General features: G+C 50.9%; 9 protein-coding genes across 9 annotated transcripts in view; 5 read left to right on the top strand and 4 right to left on the bottom strand.

Moving 5' to 3' along the window:
- Positions 1–666, bottom strand: part of PPTG_20645 (hypothetical protein) — a gene marked incomplete at its 5' end in the record, with an annotated part of 3,938 nt that extends 3,272 nt beyond the window's left edge. Inside the window, one exon of the mRNA XM_008892843.1 lies at positions 7–666. Coding sequence (XP_008891091.1) covers positions 7–666 — 660 coding nt within the window. The remainder of the gene's footprint in view (positions 1–6) is intronic.
- A 1,762-nt stretch (positions 667–2,428) lies between these two features.
- PPTG_20644 (hypothetical protein) lies at positions 2,429–3,239 on the top strand (the record flags this gene model as incomplete). Its single annotated transcript, XM_008892842.1, has 2 exons — positions 2,429–2,775; positions 3,185–3,239. The coding sequence occupies 2 exons, from the start codon at positions 2,429–2,431 to the stop codon at positions 3,237–3,239; spliced, it is 402 nt and encodes a 133-aa protein (XP_008891090.1).
- Positions 3,240–3,584: 345 nt separating this feature from the next.
- Positions 3,585–3,944, bottom strand: PPTG_00061 (hypothetical protein; the record flags this gene model as incomplete). Its single annotated transcript, XM_008891429.1, has 2 exons — positions 3,585–3,773; positions 3,846–3,944. 2 exons carry the CDS (start codon positions 3,942–3,944, stop codon positions 3,585–3,587), a joined length of 288 nt encoding a protein of 95 aa, XP_008889677.1.
- A 66-nt stretch (positions 3,945–4,010) lies between these two features.
- Positions 4,011–5,036, bottom strand: PPTG_00060 (hypothetical protein; the record flags this gene model as incomplete). The annotated part of the gene is made up of 3 exons (XM_008891428.1): positions 4,011–4,326; positions 4,382–4,492; positions 4,567–5,036. 3 exons carry the CDS (start codon positions 5,034–5,036, stop codon positions 4,011–4,013), a joined length of 897 nt encoding a protein of 298 aa, XP_008889676.1.
- Positions 5,037–5,377: 341 nt separating this feature from the next.
- PPTG_00059 (hypothetical protein) lies at positions 5,378–7,486 on the top strand. Its single transcript, XM_008891427.1, has one exon. The coding sequence runs from the start codon at positions 5,400–5,402 to the stop codon at positions 7,401–7,403; it is 2,004 nt and encodes a 667-aa protein (XP_008889675.1). The 5' UTR covers positions 5,378–5,399; the 3' UTR covers positions 7,404–7,486.
- Positions 7,487–7,731: 245 nt separating this feature from the next.
- PPTG_00058 (hypothetical protein) lies at positions 7,732–9,168 on the top strand (the record flags this gene model as incomplete). Its single annotated transcript, XM_008891426.1, has 1 exon — positions 7,732–9,168. The coding sequence occupies one exon, from the start codon at positions 7,732–7,734 to the stop codon at positions 9,166–9,168; it is 1,437 nt and encodes a 478-aa protein (XP_008889674.1).
- A 553-nt stretch (positions 9,169–9,721) lies between these two features.
- PPTG_00057 (hypothetical protein) lies at positions 9,722–12,230 on the top strand. The gene has a single exon (XM_008891425.1). The coding sequence runs from the start codon at positions 9,774–9,776 to the stop codon at positions 12,129–12,131; it is 2,358 nt and encodes a 785-aa protein (XP_008889673.1). The 5' UTR covers positions 9,722–9,773; the 3' UTR covers positions 12,132–12,230.
- Positions 12,231–12,317: 87 nt separating this feature from the next.
- PPTG_00056 (hypothetical protein) lies at positions 12,318–14,862 on the top strand. The gene is made up of 5 exons (XM_008891424.1): positions 12,318–12,579; positions 12,650–12,802; positions 12,869–13,021; positions 13,082–13,234; positions 13,306–14,862. Exons 1-5 carry the CDS (start codon positions 12,358–12,360, stop codon positions 14,467–14,469), a joined length of 1,845 nt encoding a protein of 614 aa, XP_008889672.1. The 5' UTR covers positions 12,318–12,357; the 3' UTR covers positions 14,470–14,862.
- Positions 14,863–16,583: 1,721 nt separating this feature from the next.
- PPTG_00055 (hypothetical protein) lies at positions 16,584–17,299 on the bottom strand (the record flags this gene model as incomplete). Its single annotated transcript, XM_008891423.1, has 1 exon — positions 16,584–17,299. Exon 1 carries the CDS (start codon positions 17,259–17,261, stop codon positions 16,584–16,586), a length of 678 nt encoding a protein of 225 aa, XP_008889671.1. The 5' UTR covers positions 17,262–17,299.
- Positions 17,300–17,354: the final 55 nt, after the last annotated feature.

The following is a 17,354-nucleotide window of genomic DNA, read 5'->3' as shown; positions in this document are numbered from 1 at the left end:
AACCACTGGTGGAGCCGTCGTTTCGGGCGTCTCAGGGGGAACGTACGGTGTTTCCTCGGTCACCGCGGGTGGGGCAGTCTTTGTCTCTGGAGTGTCAACCGGTGGCGGAGCAGTTTTCGTCTCTGGAGTGTCAACGACGGGTGGAGCGGTGGTCGCCTCAGGTGTTTCGGGGGGCGTGTACGGTGTTTCCTCTGACACACCAGGGGTGACTGGAGTGTCAGTGGCGACTTCACAATCGTCGTGAACTACCGTGGACTCCGTAGGCGGGCACTCGGTGTTGGGGATACAACCATAGGTTCCTTCACTAATGCTCACGCATTTGGATCCGTACACGAGATCGTCGTGGGCACCCGGGCAGTTTCCGACTTCACCGGCACAGATCGGTCCCTTGGCACAGAAGTATCCTTCCTTGCCGACCACCGACACCGGGTACCAGCCGTCGCTTCCGTCACACGTGTCTGGCATCTCGGCATCCTGCTCGCAGATTGCATCGTCGACATTAGTAGTCGAAGGCGGCTCTGTGGCTGTACTAGCACTGGCACTTCCGCTGGTGGTCGCGCTGGTGGTTTCAGTCGTGGTGTACACGCCGGATTCTGGGCTGTAACCAGCGAGAGCGGGTGTCGCGATGATGGCGGCAAGGAGAAGGGAGACGTTAAACTTGACCATAGATGCTCAAAAATACGTAGCTTGAAGGCTGAGTGAGAACAGGTAGCTAGAAAGCTGAGTAAGTCGCTCTTTGCAGATGCAGGCGAATTGGAGAATGAGAACGGGCCTGACAGGATGACAACAGACCTCAAAGGTCGGCCGCTATGCTGCCATGATCTTGTGTGTTAGTGTGGTTGGTAACGTCCAATCTAGCTTTTTGAGCATTGAGCGGCATCGTCGGTTGCATCCGTTTTGAAGCTCTTGCTGTTGGGATAGTCATGTTTACCCTCACGAGATCCGAAGAGTCTTCCACCCAAGTTGTCGAAACTGCAGTGCAACGGCCCTCCGAAATGCTGGTTTTCATTGCTGACTGGTAGAGTTGCCACTAATCGTTTGAAATACTCACGCTGGTTTTCCTCGCAGTTGCGAATCGGAAAACTTACCCAACTTCAGACTCAAAACGTCCGAGCATGTTCGCAGATTCGTGCGTCACCGTCACATGCTGCTCGATGCAAAAATGCACCGAAGATGAATTTCCCGTATCTCAATAATTTGGTTTTCGTGCTAGTCTCCAATGAGATTCTACAGGTATAAGAATCATTCACCTTTTTTGCAGCAGTGTGCACGTGGTGGCATCACTGGTGGGATCGTGTACTAGGATCCAGCCATCATGACCAATGCGTTACTATTTGCTGGACGGTTAACCACTTTCCAGGGATTCTTCGTCTCGAAAATGCAGCGATCAATCTTGTTCAGCGCTGTCAAATAGACGAGCCTTCGCCCTTAGTGAAGATTTCTCAAATATGATTTGAGTATCGTAGTGAGGATCTCTGAAATAGCAAAAGTACTCCTTTCACAATTTGTTTTTAATAAGAACGGGCGAACTTTGGTGGTGACATTCCTCTGCACGAAACTCCAACCAGTACCCATCAGCTTCAACCTTACAACAGAATCCGTTATGCTTCAATTTCTTGCTACATGTTTGATCAAACTGACGCGATCAAGCAGAAGGCGAAAGATACCCCATGAGCGCATCCAAACACATATTAAAAATTCGCGTGCCAAAACCTGGGCCACCATACCTGCACTAGCATACTTCCCAAGACGATACTGTAGCCAAGGACACCTGTGCCACGTTGACACTGCCGCAGCGATGGATCGCAGATTTGACCTATATAAATTGATAATATCATCCAGCCACTTCGGACACGGTGCAAAACGACTGGACGGATCGATCATTGTGGCGCTACTGTAGCCAATGCGTGGAGTAGTGGAGTACCAAATTCGGAGATCCCTTATGTTCGTCCCAAGTACGATGTTGCTGCAGAACCACCAGAAGATCATTTTCTCAGCAAGTCCCGCCGCTGCTGTTCGAAGCACTGGTCGTAGGTCTCGTTCTCGCTGAGCTCGACGCACTACGTATGCATTACCTTCTTGAGTATCGCGCAGTTCCAGCACCAGGTGTGGTAGGAGAGCACCATCTCGTTCCAGCTGCGCGATATGGTTTTTCAAGCAGCGGCCATGTTGTTCCATGCGGCGGCGTATGCTATTGCCGAGACGGTCGTACAGATCCAGGTGAACTTGTGCGGTCGCTCGTTCTGGTGAATTTGCGTCTGACCCCAAACTTCACGATGATAAACCCTAGTGTTCTGTTTCCTGGACGAACCCACGAGTCGTCTGGACGCGCGTTTGGCTCTGATCGCTCGTACGGGTCGAATAATGATCCACCAGCTCAATCTTCGAGTTGTTCGGGGGGTTGCTATTGCTCCAGTAGGGCGGCTACATGGCGTGCTTCGGCAATCTTGGCGTGGATTCCGTCAAGATGCTCGAGTATTCCGCTTCCATCCCTCAAACTGAGGAGATCCGACCGCAATATAACCCTGCAACGTACATGCTGGAGATTATGGGCGCCGGTATTGGCCGTGACGGCACGACGTTGTACCAGTTGTTGATGGGCTGCGTGAAGAAGGTTACCCCCACGTCGGTTTTGTCTAAAACATTATGGATTTCATCGGCATTATCAACCGGTACTGGAAGTGACGTGTGCCAAACGCGGGTGTTCTACCGCGAGCGGACGTCGAACTACCTCGAATACAGTCCATCACTTTGCTCGCTGGGGTCTTGCACTGGGTTGTGCTGCGTGTCTGAAACAAATTTAGAATATATTGCAGATAAATGGACCGTGGTGAATTTTCTTAGCATTTTTTTTTTACTTAGTAACGAAAAAAGTTTCACAGCAAATGATTTTTTAGATCGGGAAATATTTCTCTAATTTTGAAACTAGGTGTTTGTTTGCTTAATTTCAATTTTAGACACTTAAAGATCCGGAAAAAAGCAATATATTTGAGACGGCGTCAAACGAAAAGATGCTTACAAACCTAAGTACGAATCACGATTTGGGCACACCATTGTAAAGAGGATGATCTCCTCTTTCGATTGATGCATTCAGATCTACAAAAAGTGAAAAACTCACTGAGCGACGAGTCTCAGAAAAACATGCCTCCTTGAAAAAACATTTTTTGGAAGAAAATGTTTTTAGACCACTGGAAACCATATTTCTTACTGAATCGATTGCACCTGCTCCCAGTATCTAGTTTGCTTTACTTCCTTTCTAAAAATGTGTTTGAATTTCGGAGATCTCAATTTCGTGGGGTATATTTTGAACTTTTGGATACTAAATTTTTATTTTTTGGGTTTTTGGGTATAGGATGGAAGGATCATTCTGATGTACTGCTAACATTCCGCTCACGGATTGACCTAATTGTCCTTCTTCGCTCGCTTGCGGCTTCGGGTCCCAGTCTTGGGCTGCGCTGATGTAGCTTTTGATACGTTTGCATGGTCTTCATTCTCTTCTTTACAATCGACAGGTGCGACCTTCGCTTCATCACAAATTGCAGCGTCTGTTTTTTCTTCTTGGCACTTGCGCTGTGACGTGCCTGTTAAGCTTCCTTCGCGTGGCGCTCTTCTTTATCCGTAGGGGCTGCATACAGGGGGTCCGACGCAATCTCGGAAGAAGCGTACGGTCTTCCCTTGTTGTACATTTGCTGCTTTTTCTCGAAATTTGGAGGCGGTGGTTGTAGAGGCTCTAAGTACGCAGCTAGTAGACTCCGCACTTTTGCAGCGTTCGTCTGTATGCCGTCAAAAGACCGTCGAAGGTCTTAGCCCACGGGCTGGTTTGCAGAACCAACACGGCAGCTGACAACCCCTGGTTTCTTCTCGCTCATTGTGAAGATCTGGTAGCGCTGCACCCCCAGATCCTTGTAAGCCTCTTTGACGGGCGTTCGGAACAACTTCATCATCGTGTTCTCTTTGGGAATATGGACAAGGGCCGAGCTAGACGAGGAGTCGTTGATAACCTCGAGCAGCTAATCAGCCGTCCACACGTCCTCCTTAGCAATCTTCTTCCTCATAAGGCCGAAGCCACGGTCAACAGCGTTCTTGGTGTGGTCCGTCACGAAAAACCTGAGCTCAACGACATCAAGTTCTCCAGTTTGAGCTAAAGCCAGCAGCATCTTAACAACGAAGTTATTCTTGTTTTGGCCACCGCAATTGTCAGCGTAGATAGCGAGTTTTCGATGGCCGTTCGTCAGCACGATCCGCTGGATGACGTGATACAGCATGCTGTTGACCTCGTCCGTTCCCAGCAACCGATTCTTCGTAGACGTAGTTGTACTGTATTCCCTTGTTAGCGTAGTAGATTCCAAAGACGTGAACGTTCACAAGAGACAAGAAGTACCACTGAGACGGCGTACTGGCGACGCTGGGAAGGGTCAGGTTTTGACTGAAATCCATGACGATCACTGCGTGATCCTCCGACACGGATGCCAGGTCCTTCTTGTACTCCAGCCTAAAAAAAAGTTCACAGTTAAACAAAATGATCTTTGCATCCCATCTCAAACAAAATGATTCTTGCATCCCTACCTCATCTTCTTCGCGGCTTCAGTGTGGACGTCTAGCTCCTCAGTAAGCTCTGCTGTGATACACGACCGCATGCGTGTGTGCAGGATAGCACACAAGTCACAAACGTTGCTACGAGGAGACCTGATCCGAATAGTCGGACAATACTGCTGCAGGAGCTTTCGAAACGTCGAAGGGCGGGGTTCACGTACATCCAGGTCGTTCTCGAGAACGTGTCTTTCCCCCATTCCCCGAACTGCTTCATTAGCATCGCCAACGAAGTCAGAACTCTCTGCTTCTTCTCCTGGGCGGTCATGTTTGATGTCGAGCGCAGGAAATTCTATGTCACTGTGGCCTTCCGGATCCGGTCTCAGCAACCCAAGCAGCCTTCTTTCACCAGAAAGGGCAACGCCCTGCTCGGACGACACACTAGGGCTTGTATGACTGCTGGTGGGTGGTGCCGGAGTGGAGGAGGTGGCCGGACTCATGTCCATTGTTCGGTTGAGTACAAGATCGCTTTCGATACACCTCGAGAAAAAATGGGTATGTGTGGGAAAAGCCTCTTTTTGCAAAACTTCATTTAAGTCCGAATTTCACTCGCCAATCTTTAAAGCCGTTTTTCTCGATAACTCCAAATGGTTCGTAAGGATCAGTTCGTTTGACGCCGTCTCATTTTAAAGTTCATGCACCAAGGAAATGCACAACTATTAAAAGAAAATGCATTACCAGAAACATAAAACGTTTATCATCCCCTTTAAAATTATTGAAAGTACAAAATTGCAATTATTGCTCATTAAAATAATTATTCACAATTGACCTATATAAATAATTTGCAAGATAACATAGAAAGCCTGAAAATGGAGCATGTGTTGGGTGATCTCGACGGCAAGACGGACGTGCTGCGCTTCATCGTGGGCTTCCTTTCGTTCCGCGACTGGCTCTGCTTATCGTCCTGCAGCCGCTCTCTTGCCAGCTCGGATTTGCGCCGCTTCGTGCTGTCCCAGGGCGTGCTGCGCGTGCCCCCACCTCCTCTGACGAACAAGATGGACGAGCTGCCAACCGCCGACTACTATGCCGACAGTTTCCTGCGCCATATGAAGCCGGAAATGCTGCGTTGTGTTACAACCATCAAGGTGCCACGTACAGGCATGCATTTGTTGAATTTACTGCGCGTTTTACCCGCTTTACGCTCGCTGCGGTTCTGGGACTACCCATACTGGACCCCAGAGGACGACAAGCCTGAGGAAGAGGAGCCAGCAATTAACGTGGCGGCAGTGCTGCAACTACTACCAACACTGCAGGAATTAAACGTCGCAGACGCCGATATTACACTATCAGAGCTGCTGGAGGTGGTAGGGCAAGGACCCGAAAATAAGGATATTCAACCGACTGGATGGAACTTAAGAGCTTTAGATTTGGCAGAAACTGATGTAGTAGATCTGGCGCCACTGGTAGTACTGCCACATTTACAGTCGCTGAGTGTCAGACGCACCAACGTGGCCAGCTTGGCTGTGTTGGAGGCGCTACCAGAGCTCCATGCGTTGGACGTGTCCGAAACTAGGGTCGTCGAATTTAGCGCCTTGAAGACTCTGCCACACTTGGAGACGCTAGATATAAGCAAGAATTGGGTCACGACAGATCTGAGTGTGCTGCAGCATTTGACGGCGTTGAGATCATTGAAAGTCACGAATATCGGTGCGTCCGATGCGTCGGAGTTGACGTTGAATTGCCCCGACCTCGAGATTTTACACTTGCAAAACACAAGGCTAACGGATCTGGAGTTTGTGAGAGGCTTGTCTAATCTGACATATCTGGATATTCGCTGGACGCACGTGGGGGATCGACGTCCGTTGGCTGCGCTGGAATCGCTGGAGCACTTGCTGCTAGATACACGAGAAAGAGGAGAAACAGCTACCGAGATGGCGGAACTACCTGTACTACCTGTAAACTACGAGTGGTTGGGCAGTCTACACAAACTGAAGAAGTTGAGAATGTACAAACACAACTACCCGGACGATATCGCCGATGTACTGCAGGAAGAGGTCGAAGAGAGAGGAACCACGGTTGTTTCTACTAGAGGACTGACGATCCCCATGACGCATCGCGTTCCCAGTTCATTTCTCAGGTTTGTGAGTAGACAGGGAGCGTTGACATCGCTCGAACTGCCGCCACTAACGGACTACTCGCCACTGACCTTAATGTCGTCCACTCTACACCATTTGCGACTGCAACAGTGGTGTGCAGACGACTTGGCTCAGATCGCGGCACTTGGAGAAATGCCGGCTCTTACTAGACTATCGATGTCGCTACCACCCACCGCTCAGGTCATGGATCTTCTTCCTCTTGAAGGTTTTGTACAGCTGACTCAGTTAGAGCTACTAGACGTTCTGTTTGAAGATCTATCTCCGCTTGGAGCGCTCGTGAATCTAGAGAAACTAGAGCTATCTCTACTTGATCGTGGCAAGCGACAGCTAGCACGTCGTCACAAGGATCACCAGACTACGTTCGAGTTCCTCTTGCAGCTAACAAAGTTGGAGGAATTGTCACTGGCCGGTCGCGTGGACTTTAAAGACGCTGCGTTACTATCAGGGATGCGGAAGATGCGTCGGCTGTGGCTCAATGCGACCAAAATCGATGACGCTTCTCCATTGGCCTCATTAACGCGTTTAGAAATGCTGGAGCTGGGACTCACACCGTTGACGACAGTTGAAGGAATCCCCAGATTGCCTGAGCTCCAGTCGATTTGGATCCCCGAAGCCGTCGAGTGCAAGCCCTTACGTGACGCGACCAACTTCCCACGACTGCATTCGATCTGGCACCCAGACGACTACAACTGTCTTTGGACAGACCATAAGTTTTAAGATGAAAAGTTAATCGCATTCTCGTAATTGTGGGTCTTATTAAGGGTTGCCAGTTAAACATTACACGGTGGGCGACACCAAAGGTATTATGGCTTTTGACTCTTGATGATCCGAGTCAACCACGTATAGCGAAGCGTAGTTTACTTCGAGTGGATCGTGGTCGACTCCGTCGTATCCATCTCGATCGCCACCTTGAAACGTTATCGGTGGGAGCTTGTCACTAAACACAGACTCAACTCCAATGATCTTGGATGGTTAACGCTCACCTCCGCTCAGTCTATCACAAGCATCACTTGCCAATTTCCCCTGTCGCGAGCACTCGAGTACAATGCCGCAGCTTCAAAAACGTAATATCGTCGACAGACTGAAGGCCCACCGCCAGGAACGCAAGGGGGTGTCAAGACGCTTTCGCCCGTGGAGAGCTAGACGTCGATCCAACTTGAGATGGAGACGCTCCGAACGAGATCTACTGCCCAAGTTGTCGCAACGGGGTCGTCATAGTCTACTGGTCGAGTCTCGTCGTTGCCGCTCCATCTCCAAGATGCAACCTCGTCAACCACCATCGAAATCGACCGACGAACCGCTACACTTCTCCTTCTCTGGTGGTGGTTGGCTCATGGTCTACATGTACGGCGTGTGCAAGGCTCTGCGTGAGCAGAAGGTGGATGAGAACGCCAAGTTCATCGGGACTTCAGCTGGCTGTCTCTCCGTCGTATCACTGGTTTTGAACTCGGACTTTGACAAGATCTGTGACTCCGTGGTCAACGACTACGTGCCTTCAGCGCACGCGAGCTGGAAAGGTCCGTTCAAGATGCGCGACTACCTCATCGACGCCATCACACGACACGGGAACGTCAACAACATGGACAAACTTCATGGTAAAGTCACGGTAGTGTACACATCGTTGTCAGCTTGGGTTACACGTCGTGTGTCGCACTTTAAGAACCCGTTGCACCTGCTGCAGACGATGGTGGCCTCGTGTTGTGCTACCCCTCTAGTGGGGTTCCCATTCGTGCATGAAGGAGAGTATGTCATCGACGGAGGCTTGCTGGACAACCAGCCTCTGTTTGACGACGATGTTCGCACGATCACCGTGACCCCAAATGTCTTCGCGAAAGCAGACATCCGTCCGTCGCGCTACGTGCCTCCGTGGTGGTCCATGTACCCGCCGTCGCAGCGTGATATGCAGTGGCTGTACGATCTCGGCTATGAGGACGGATTGTCTTGGTGTAAACGTGAAGGTTTGCCCGGATCGGAGAGCATTGTGATCCCTACAAAAGCTGCAGAGTACGACGGGGAGTGGAAGACGGTCATCGGACAGGTGGCGGGCTACAGGTCGATTGAAGACTTGGTACTGGCTGCTGCGGAGCTGTTGCTGCTGTCCGAGGACTCTATCACCTGTAACTTCGTCCGACTAGAGATAGTGTTGTGGAAGGTGGTTGCTGTCGCTGTAGCTGTGCTGGACCGCATGACTGTCCTTTGGACTGTGTTGGTTGTTAGTGCGTTATTGGCGTTGGTTCTACTGGGTCAGCACTACACGATCGAGTTCACTCTCGTGCTTGGAGGTCACTTGATCTTGGCACTGGTGAAGGTTAAGGACGCGTGCGCTCATGTTCACTTATTGGAGGAGTGGCGTGTGCTCCAGGGAGCCGTCCTCGCGACGGAGAAGCAAGGGCGTCTCAACAAACACGGACTCACTCCGAAGCAACATGAGCTGCTGACGGAGTATTCGTACGTCTATCGACTGGGTAGTTTGTTGGTGTAGGTGGAGCGGTGGAGCAAATGCATGTAGAACGTAGCGTAAGTCGATTTGGTAACGTGAGACGAGTTTGGATTCAAGTCTTTCGAGCGAAGTCATCGCCACGTTGACCGTCATGTGACTCCAGTGCAGAAACTCCACGCATTGCTCGAACGCATTGTCCGTCATTTCGTTCGCTTGCACGGCTGGAGAGAGACAGCATGAAATTCCGTTCTTGTATATGAGCTCCATTTGACGCTTCGTCCACCGTCCAGTGATGAACATCACCCATTCATTCGTGCTCTAGCCTTTACGACGCGCTCTGTTGTATGGCTGTCAGCTTCGGCACCTTGGCAGCTCGAAGCTGAATGCGCTCGCCACCCGTCACGTTCGTCCACCTTGGCGTAGCGCCGCTTGAGGCGATCCACAAAATACACTCCATTATCACATTACCCGATATAATCATTGAGTTCGTAATCGTATATATAACAGGTAAATGAGAATTCACTTAAACAAAGTAAAGCAGGGATAATACAATAGCTTGCCACTTTTAATAACATGGTGTTACAAATTCTTTTCGCGATTTGCATCGAGCGGCTGTTCCGACCCAATCCGACTCTCTGTGCGTCACGATGCTGGCGGGGACAAGCTCATTGTTGCTTCGGACGCGCCGTCTTCTCGCCCCTGCGTCTCAATTCGACATGTTGGCTTGGAGGAGGAAGCAAATGGCGCTCCCGCACCAATCACCAACCGAGTCTTCGTCACTACCGGCTCCGTGGCTCGCGACGGATGCGGACATAGGTATCACGCGCGTCTCGGCGTCTGCAGCCAAGAGCGAGCACTGGAGCTACGAGATCTCGCTGCGGTTCCCTCAAACACGCACTCTGTGGCTCGTACAGCGTTCGTACGCCGACTTCCAGCGCTTCCACGCGTCCATCGAGAGTTTCTTCCACCAGGTGCTACACGCTCGTCGCATTCAACTGCCGAAGCCCTCGCGGCTCGGATGGGACACGTTCCGAGCGCAATCCACTCGAACGGCAGCAGCGGATAAGCTGCGCAAGCAGTTAAATAGTTACCTGCATAAATTACTGGAGATCGAGAGCGTCCACGCTTCCGATACGTTCCGGGACTTCGTGACGCCTCGACCGGAATCGGACGACAGTGAAGTAGTACAGGGAGACTGTGTCGATAAATTAGAAGGAAGCTCAAGTTTCCGGCGTCTCGGACGCTCGAGTAGCTCGACGAGCAGCAACACGACCATCAGCTCGCGGGACAGCGTGGACGGTCTTCTGCTCGACCTGCCGGCGCCCTTCCCGTGGCGGGTGCCGCCGCCGGTTGTTGCACCTTCAACATGTGACGAACTGGTGCATTTCGGTGGCACCATCGCGTTGACAGCTCTGGGTGGACTGTCTGTCGGCTTGACAAAGCGCAGTGCCCTCTCTGGATCGCAGAAAGCGGCAGCGGTGGCTGCGGGAGTGGCCGGCGTGGCCCTGACCGGCCCGTTGTCGGCGGTGTTCGCGTTGAGCGCTCTTGGTGGAGGCGTGGGCAAGTACCAGCTTAACAAGGCGTCGTATCTCAGTGTCTGTAAGCCGTTGCATGGCGACGAAGACACAGGGATCGAGTTTGTGGTTGAAAACGCAGAGCAGTTCTCCGGCCCACGACGTGCGGCCAGATTTGGAGATGCCATCCACTTGTTCTGCCATAAAGTGCGTAAATCGGTGCGAATTGTTGCGGCTCCTGACTCAAAAAGAGGTCATGCTATGGTAAGTGGGGGTGACGCTCATAAGACGACGTTGAGGCTAGTGTCACCATACGGACACAGTGGACCACTGCGGTGCGGCAGCCAGGTGTACATGCAGCTCGTGGATGGCGAGTGGGCCGGTCAATTGCTTGGTATGCACGGCGAGTTTATTACCGCTACAAAATACTCACCAGCAGTGTTCCGAGTGGGGGCAGTAAGCAACGAACACGAAGCTGCGGACTGTCCTGAGACAACGACAATGCGTGAACAGCCTGCGGAGCTGGAAGAGCGGTTATCTGTCCCTTTGATGCCAAAGAGCGCGATTCCATTCAAGTTGCGTGTCATGGTGTACAACGTCTGGCTGCTGCCTAGTTTCGTGTCGTCTTTCAACGAGAAAGTGTCTCCATGGGCTTCTCAGCGTGCTTCCGCCATCCCGCGTTGTCTCGCGTCGCTGGATGTGGACGTGGTGATATTCTGTGAAGCCTTTTGCAGTTCTGCTCGTGAGAAACTGGTGTCTGGAATGAAGTCACAAGGCTTTATCTACGAGACCAAGATCGTGGGAGATGTATCACTTCTAGGCTCCAAGAAGGCGATCGACGGTGGGTGCTTCGCTATGAGCAAATACCCTCTCACCAACTGCGAAGAAGTGACGTTCGGTAACGTTGCATCCGGTGAAGATCGATACGCGGACAAAGGAGTTATTTACTTCCAAGTACGCATGCCGGTTAAAAGCTTCTCAGGCTCTGATGCCACCCAAACAGTGCATATCGTGGGGACACATTTGCAGGCCTGGGAAACTCCGCTTGCTGTTGCCACAAGGAACTGCCAATTGACTCTGATGCGCGACTTTGTGAACTCTTTACGTCTTCCAAAGCACGAACCGGTAATTTATGCGGGAGATATGAATGTCAACAAGCACGCCGACGGTGCACAGACATCCGACGGAGAGTACACAGGTATGCTGGGTCTACTGGGAGTGGATGACCCCCAGCTTCGTGAAAAGTCTCCGATTTACAGCTTCGATCCCCACACAAACAGTCTCGCTGTGGATGGCCCAAGCTCTGGAGGTATTGCAGAACGTCTGGACTACGTTATGGTAGACCGCAGCCATCGCCGACCTGTAGCTGCTTCAACTGAAATCGTGCAACTTAAGGCTACGAGGAATTGGGCTCCATCTCGAGGTGCCAGCGACGAAGTCCTAGTAGATCTATCCGACCACTACCCAGTTGTTGGGGACTTCCACTTCTAGCGGGTTAAACTAAAGAGCAAGTAATTTATTTCCGGAAAAACAAAAACGTAAAAGGAACATGAAGTTGAAGTGGTGCTGCCAACCGGTATACCGATTACGATATCAAAATTTTTAAAATCCTCGATTTTGATTCGTTAATGATATTGTAAAAACATATGATTGGCTGGCTATTTATACCGTGTTTTATTATCCTTTCTGCCACGTAGACGTCATTCAGGCAACGGGTATGAAGTTCTGGTTATACTCGAGCGCCAGCCTAGCGGCCTGCGTGGGGCTGCTCTGGTACACGTACGTGACGCGGCAGCAGTTCTACCCGTCGGTAATCTACCTCGTGACCTCCAAAGTCAGCGTATTGGTGCTGGGCAACGCCGGCCTCGTGCTCACGACGCTCTTCGGGCGGTTGCTCAAGTCATTTTTCCTTGGAACGCTTCGTGATGCGGAAGTTGAGGTGATGGACTTTTAGATTTTATATGTGACAGTCTGTAGATCCTCTAATGTTATATTTTTCTTGCTTCTAGTTGCTGCACGAGAATGTGCGCTACGCAGTGACGGAGACGTGTCTGGCGCTCACGATCTTCCGCGATGAGATTTCATTCCACGTCATGGTATTATTCACGGCGCTTGTGTTCCTCAAGATCTTCCACTGGCTGTCGCAGTCCAGAATCGAGTTTGTACGTTATAGACTCTCATATTTTATTATTCTTAAAGTAATTTTACTAACGGGATGTTTCTGCCAGATCGAGCAAACGGACGTGATCTCCAGACTCACCCACGTGCGTCTCGTGGGGCTCATGGCCATGCTCGCAGCTGTGGACACTGGATTCGTGGTGTGGTGCTCACTGAAGGTCATGGAGATCGGCCCGTCAGTCTTTATCCTCTTTGGATTCGAGGTGGGAATATCTGGAATTGAGAACGAGACAACTAGTGCTGACATTTCTAATTTTTTTTAGTTTTTGATCCTACTAGTGACCATTGTGGCCACGTTCCTCCGCTATGTACTATACGTGGTGGACTCTCGAATGGATGGCGCATGGACCAACAAGTTCACGTACTTATTCTACCTGGAACTTGTGTCTGAAGTTACCAAACTCGTCGTCTACTTGGTACGGTTAGAATATTCCTATTTTGCTGGATTTAACCTGGTTATTTAACAAATATTTATTATGCTTACCAGGTCTTCTTCATGCTGATCTTCACGTACTACGGCATGCCTCTGCACATTGTGCGTGACCTGTGGATCTCCATCAAGAACTTGCAGCGACGGATTGCTTCGTACTTCCGCTATAGGAAAATCACAGCTCATCTGAACGAGCGCTTCCCGAACCCAACGGAGGAGGAACTACAGGAGACGGACAGGACGTGTATTATCTGTCGTGAAGAAATGACCCCCGACGCCTGCAAGAAGCTGCCGTGTTCACACATCTTCCACGTCGACTGCCTGAAAATGTGGGTTCAGCGCCAGCAGACGTGCCCTACGTGTCGCTCTACTATCCCAACGGGACCACGTCGTCCTACCGTCCCCGAGAACGCGGCAGCTCGTGCCGTACGACCTGAGAACAACGCACCTCAAGCACCGGCACCAGCACCAGCACCGGCTGATGCTCAGCCACGACCGGCGCCGGCCGCTCCGCGTTTCCGCTTCGGAGTTGCCATGGGACGAGTGGCTCCTCCAGCTACTCAACCCGCTGCCTCTGCTGCACAAGCAACGCCTCCTACTGGGGGAGTTCCTGCGCCCGGTCACCCGTATGCTCCGGGTTATCCGAATCCGTACATGTCGCCAATGATGTTTGCTCCTGGAATGGGCGCTCCGTTCGGCTTCGGGATGCCTGGTGCGTACGGCATGATGCCTCCGTTTGGCATGCCGATGGGCCACATGCCGGCTCAGCAACAAGGAATGCAGCAGCCAGCCATGGACCCGGAGAGTATTCAACGCCAAATTGATCTCCTACATGCTCAGTTGGCGGTACTACAGGCATCCGCGGCACAGTTTGGAGGCCTGCAGCAAGCTCATATTGTACCGCAGCCACCTGCTTCAATGCCAGCACAGACACAGACTAACGTTGCAGCTCAAACTGCGCCAGCTGCGCCTCTATCTGCTCCAGCCGCAGCTACGACGACATCTGCACCTGCAGATGCCAGTGCAGTATCGGAGGACCTAGAAGACAAACGTCCGATCCCGTCGACTACTGCTAGTGAGCCCGCGGCTTCCCTTCCTGTCGAGTCAACGATTCCACCGGCACCACAGACTGAGGCGGAGCGCCGCCGGGAGGAATTACGTCAGCGTTACGCCCGCATTTACGGTAGCTCGTCGACGGACAATGAAGAGAAGAGCGATTGACCTGGTTAATATAACACCTGAAACTCCAAATACAGTTTGAGCATCTACTGAAGACGCTGCCGATTGATAGATCCCGGCTACTCTTGAGACTCGAGTCAACATAGTACGCTCCACTGATTGCTCGGGTTAGCAAGCTTCAGGGCGAGGTGAATGAAGATCTCATGCTGGCTGCTGTCACTGATCGAGCTGACGACAGGAATGCGTCTAGACCTAAAGCGTGCTCTGAACAGCCTTCGTCTCGCTTATCATGCAGTTACCGAATTACTTCAAGATGTCCTCTTGGGCCGCGTACCTCATCGCGGCAGCCGTATAGCCTTCTGTTCTGCTCTCGTGGAATCACTTGACTACTTGCAAGTCACTCCATTCCAACCACAGACTCCTTTGCATCCGCTGTACATATGAGGCCACACGAAACGAAATGATCCTACGTAAAAAGCCTACGAGAGGAGAGCAGTTGAAGAGCTCGTCTCGCTCATTCCATTCATACTGGTAACTCCCCCCACACACACACACACACAAAAAGAGGAAATACGCGGAGACTTTTAGTAGTGTAACAAATAATACCGAATAGTATGTCTGAAGCGATTAGTGTTTTTTTTTTGGCGAATGCAGCGCCCCCATTACTTTAACAATAGAGTGCCGCGCGAAGTAATAAGTATTAGTCTGAATCGAGTAATCTATCTTTTGTCTGATACCTGTAACACTACACTTGTAACGGGCCATTTCTCCTGAAAACCTCGTTCTACACGCGTTTTTTTTTTTTTGCGTGACACTGTCCTTACATTAGAGTACAAACCTAGACCGTTCTAGAGCTCTTCGTGAAAAGCAGCCATTGTGGTAGATCAAGCTGCGTCACCAATATCCTTAGGTGTTGCTGCAAAAAAACGTTAAAGCCGTAGTGAGTTTTCAAGTGCAAGTATACTTGCACAGTGCCATAACATTTCTCGTAGTAGCTAAAGATTAGTCTACTTAAAAAAATACTACTTTATATGCATGTACAAGTCACTAGAAAAGATATTCGTGTTTGCTGCCAATCAACGATTGCAAGTGCATCAAAGCTTTCCTTGTGAGAGTCATGGCTCCTTCGTTTCAAGTTCATCATCCAAAATGAAGATGAACGATATCAATGTACCTCAGTGAGAAAATAAACACGAGTATCGCACCGAATAGCAATTGCAGGCATTTCATTTGCTTGGGGAGGGGGGGGGGGTTTTGGTAAAAATAAAATGATTATTATACCTCCAATGTTTTGCCTCCCATTTGTATCTCCTTCGCAGCCACACCATATACTACATTTATAGGCTTTCTATCAATTATGCGCCGTTTAAACCTTTGTTGATACGGCAACTCATCGTAGATAAACGTTCGGATTGCTACGATAAATTTGTAAAGCTGTCGCTACTGATCCCGCCCACAGATAAAATACTCACAGGACTTTTGTGAAGTCCTCAAAGTAGCGTCTCCAGCTTCAGTGGAAGTGTAACGCCTCCAACAGCACTTCTATTCGAGTATGTTGAAGTAGTACAGTGAGAACTCCTAGATTAATCACCCCCTTCTTTTTTTGAAAAGAAAGGTAAAGCAAGATCGGAGCGCAAACAGTTGGTCACCACCTGAATGTAATGCTTCAAGCGCTCGTCTTGGTAAGCTCCTCATTTCTCATCCACTTGGGAGAGAACACGGCTGAATTCGGGTGTAGATATCGATGCCGCACTGTTGACTTTCGATAGGCTAGATCAATCCGACTCCTCATAATACTGTACGTAAGCTCCACAACGTTGACCAGACTACGCGTCCTTCGCCTGCTCCAGCAATTGTTGGACAAGGTACATCAAGTCTGAAAATCGAGACCATAACGGTCTGTAAATTGGTGGCTACTACTGCCTAAAAGCTTAAAAGCAAAGAACAACGCTGCGTTTATATAAGTTGTAAAACTTTGGCAGCCAGTGACACTGGTACCTACACTGTTGATCACCATGTCGGTTTGATGCTTTTCAAACTCACCACAGCATATCATGCAGACGGACATTTACCACCGACAAACTAACAGAAATCAAAACCTAGTGTTCTCGTTTTCATATTTACGTTTCTAAAGGATAAAGAACAAAGTACGACAACTAGAGCAGAGCCGCCACGACACGGCCGTTCAGAGGTTGAACCGGACGCGCGTTCTTGCCGTCGTCCGTGATCTGAATCTTGCGCAGCTGAGACTGCAGGCGCTCCAGGTCGGCCGTCGACACGTCCACGGGCTTCTTCACCACCCACCAGTCCACGATCTCGCTGCAACCGGGCGTCGTCAGGCTACCGGGGTAGTTGAACACACCCTGCGCGTCCGCCGCCTTGTTCACCATATCGGCGTACGGCGCCAGCGTCGCCGCCACCGTCGCGTTCGCGCTCACATGGTCCAGCGCGTCCAGCACGGACACCACCCACGGGTCACTCGCGCCCTCTACAGCCTTGAAGAACACGCCCGTCACTAGCAGAGCAGAGCTGTCCGCGTTGCTGTGCACGAAGTGTACTTCACCGCCCAGGTACTGGCCGTTCAAAGTGTGCTCCGATGGCACATGCATGTGGAACTGCAGCATGTTGTATGCTGCGCCGTTGGCCGTCACAGCGCACGAACCACCGTTCACGCTAGCTTCCGACTGCGAAACGTTGAAGTCGGCACACGAGCCGCTGAAGGTGAGCGAGCGCTTCTCGGAGCTGCAGCCGACGTTGGTATCAATATCGATGGGTGACTGGCGCTGGCCACCGCAAGTGGGGTAGTTCTCGGCCCACTGGTTAGGTGATGCCATACTGGTGTCGTTGGCCTTGTATCCCCACGCGGCTCCTTCTTCTCCAGCGGCAGCGACGTTGGTTGCAGTGAGTGCACAAGCGGCGATAACGGC

The sequence above is a fragment of the Phytophthora parasitica genome (assembly GCF_000247585.1).
Source record: "Phytophthora parasitica INRA-310 unplaced genomic scaffold supercont2.1, whole genome shotgun sequence".
In the NCBI taxonomy this organism is placed as follows: Eukaryota; Oomycota; class Peronosporomycetes; order Peronosporales; family Peronosporaceae; genus Phytophthora; species Phytophthora nicotianae.
Note: the sequence above shows the minus strand (reverse complement) of the source record. Positions and strands in the feature narration are given on the sequence as shown.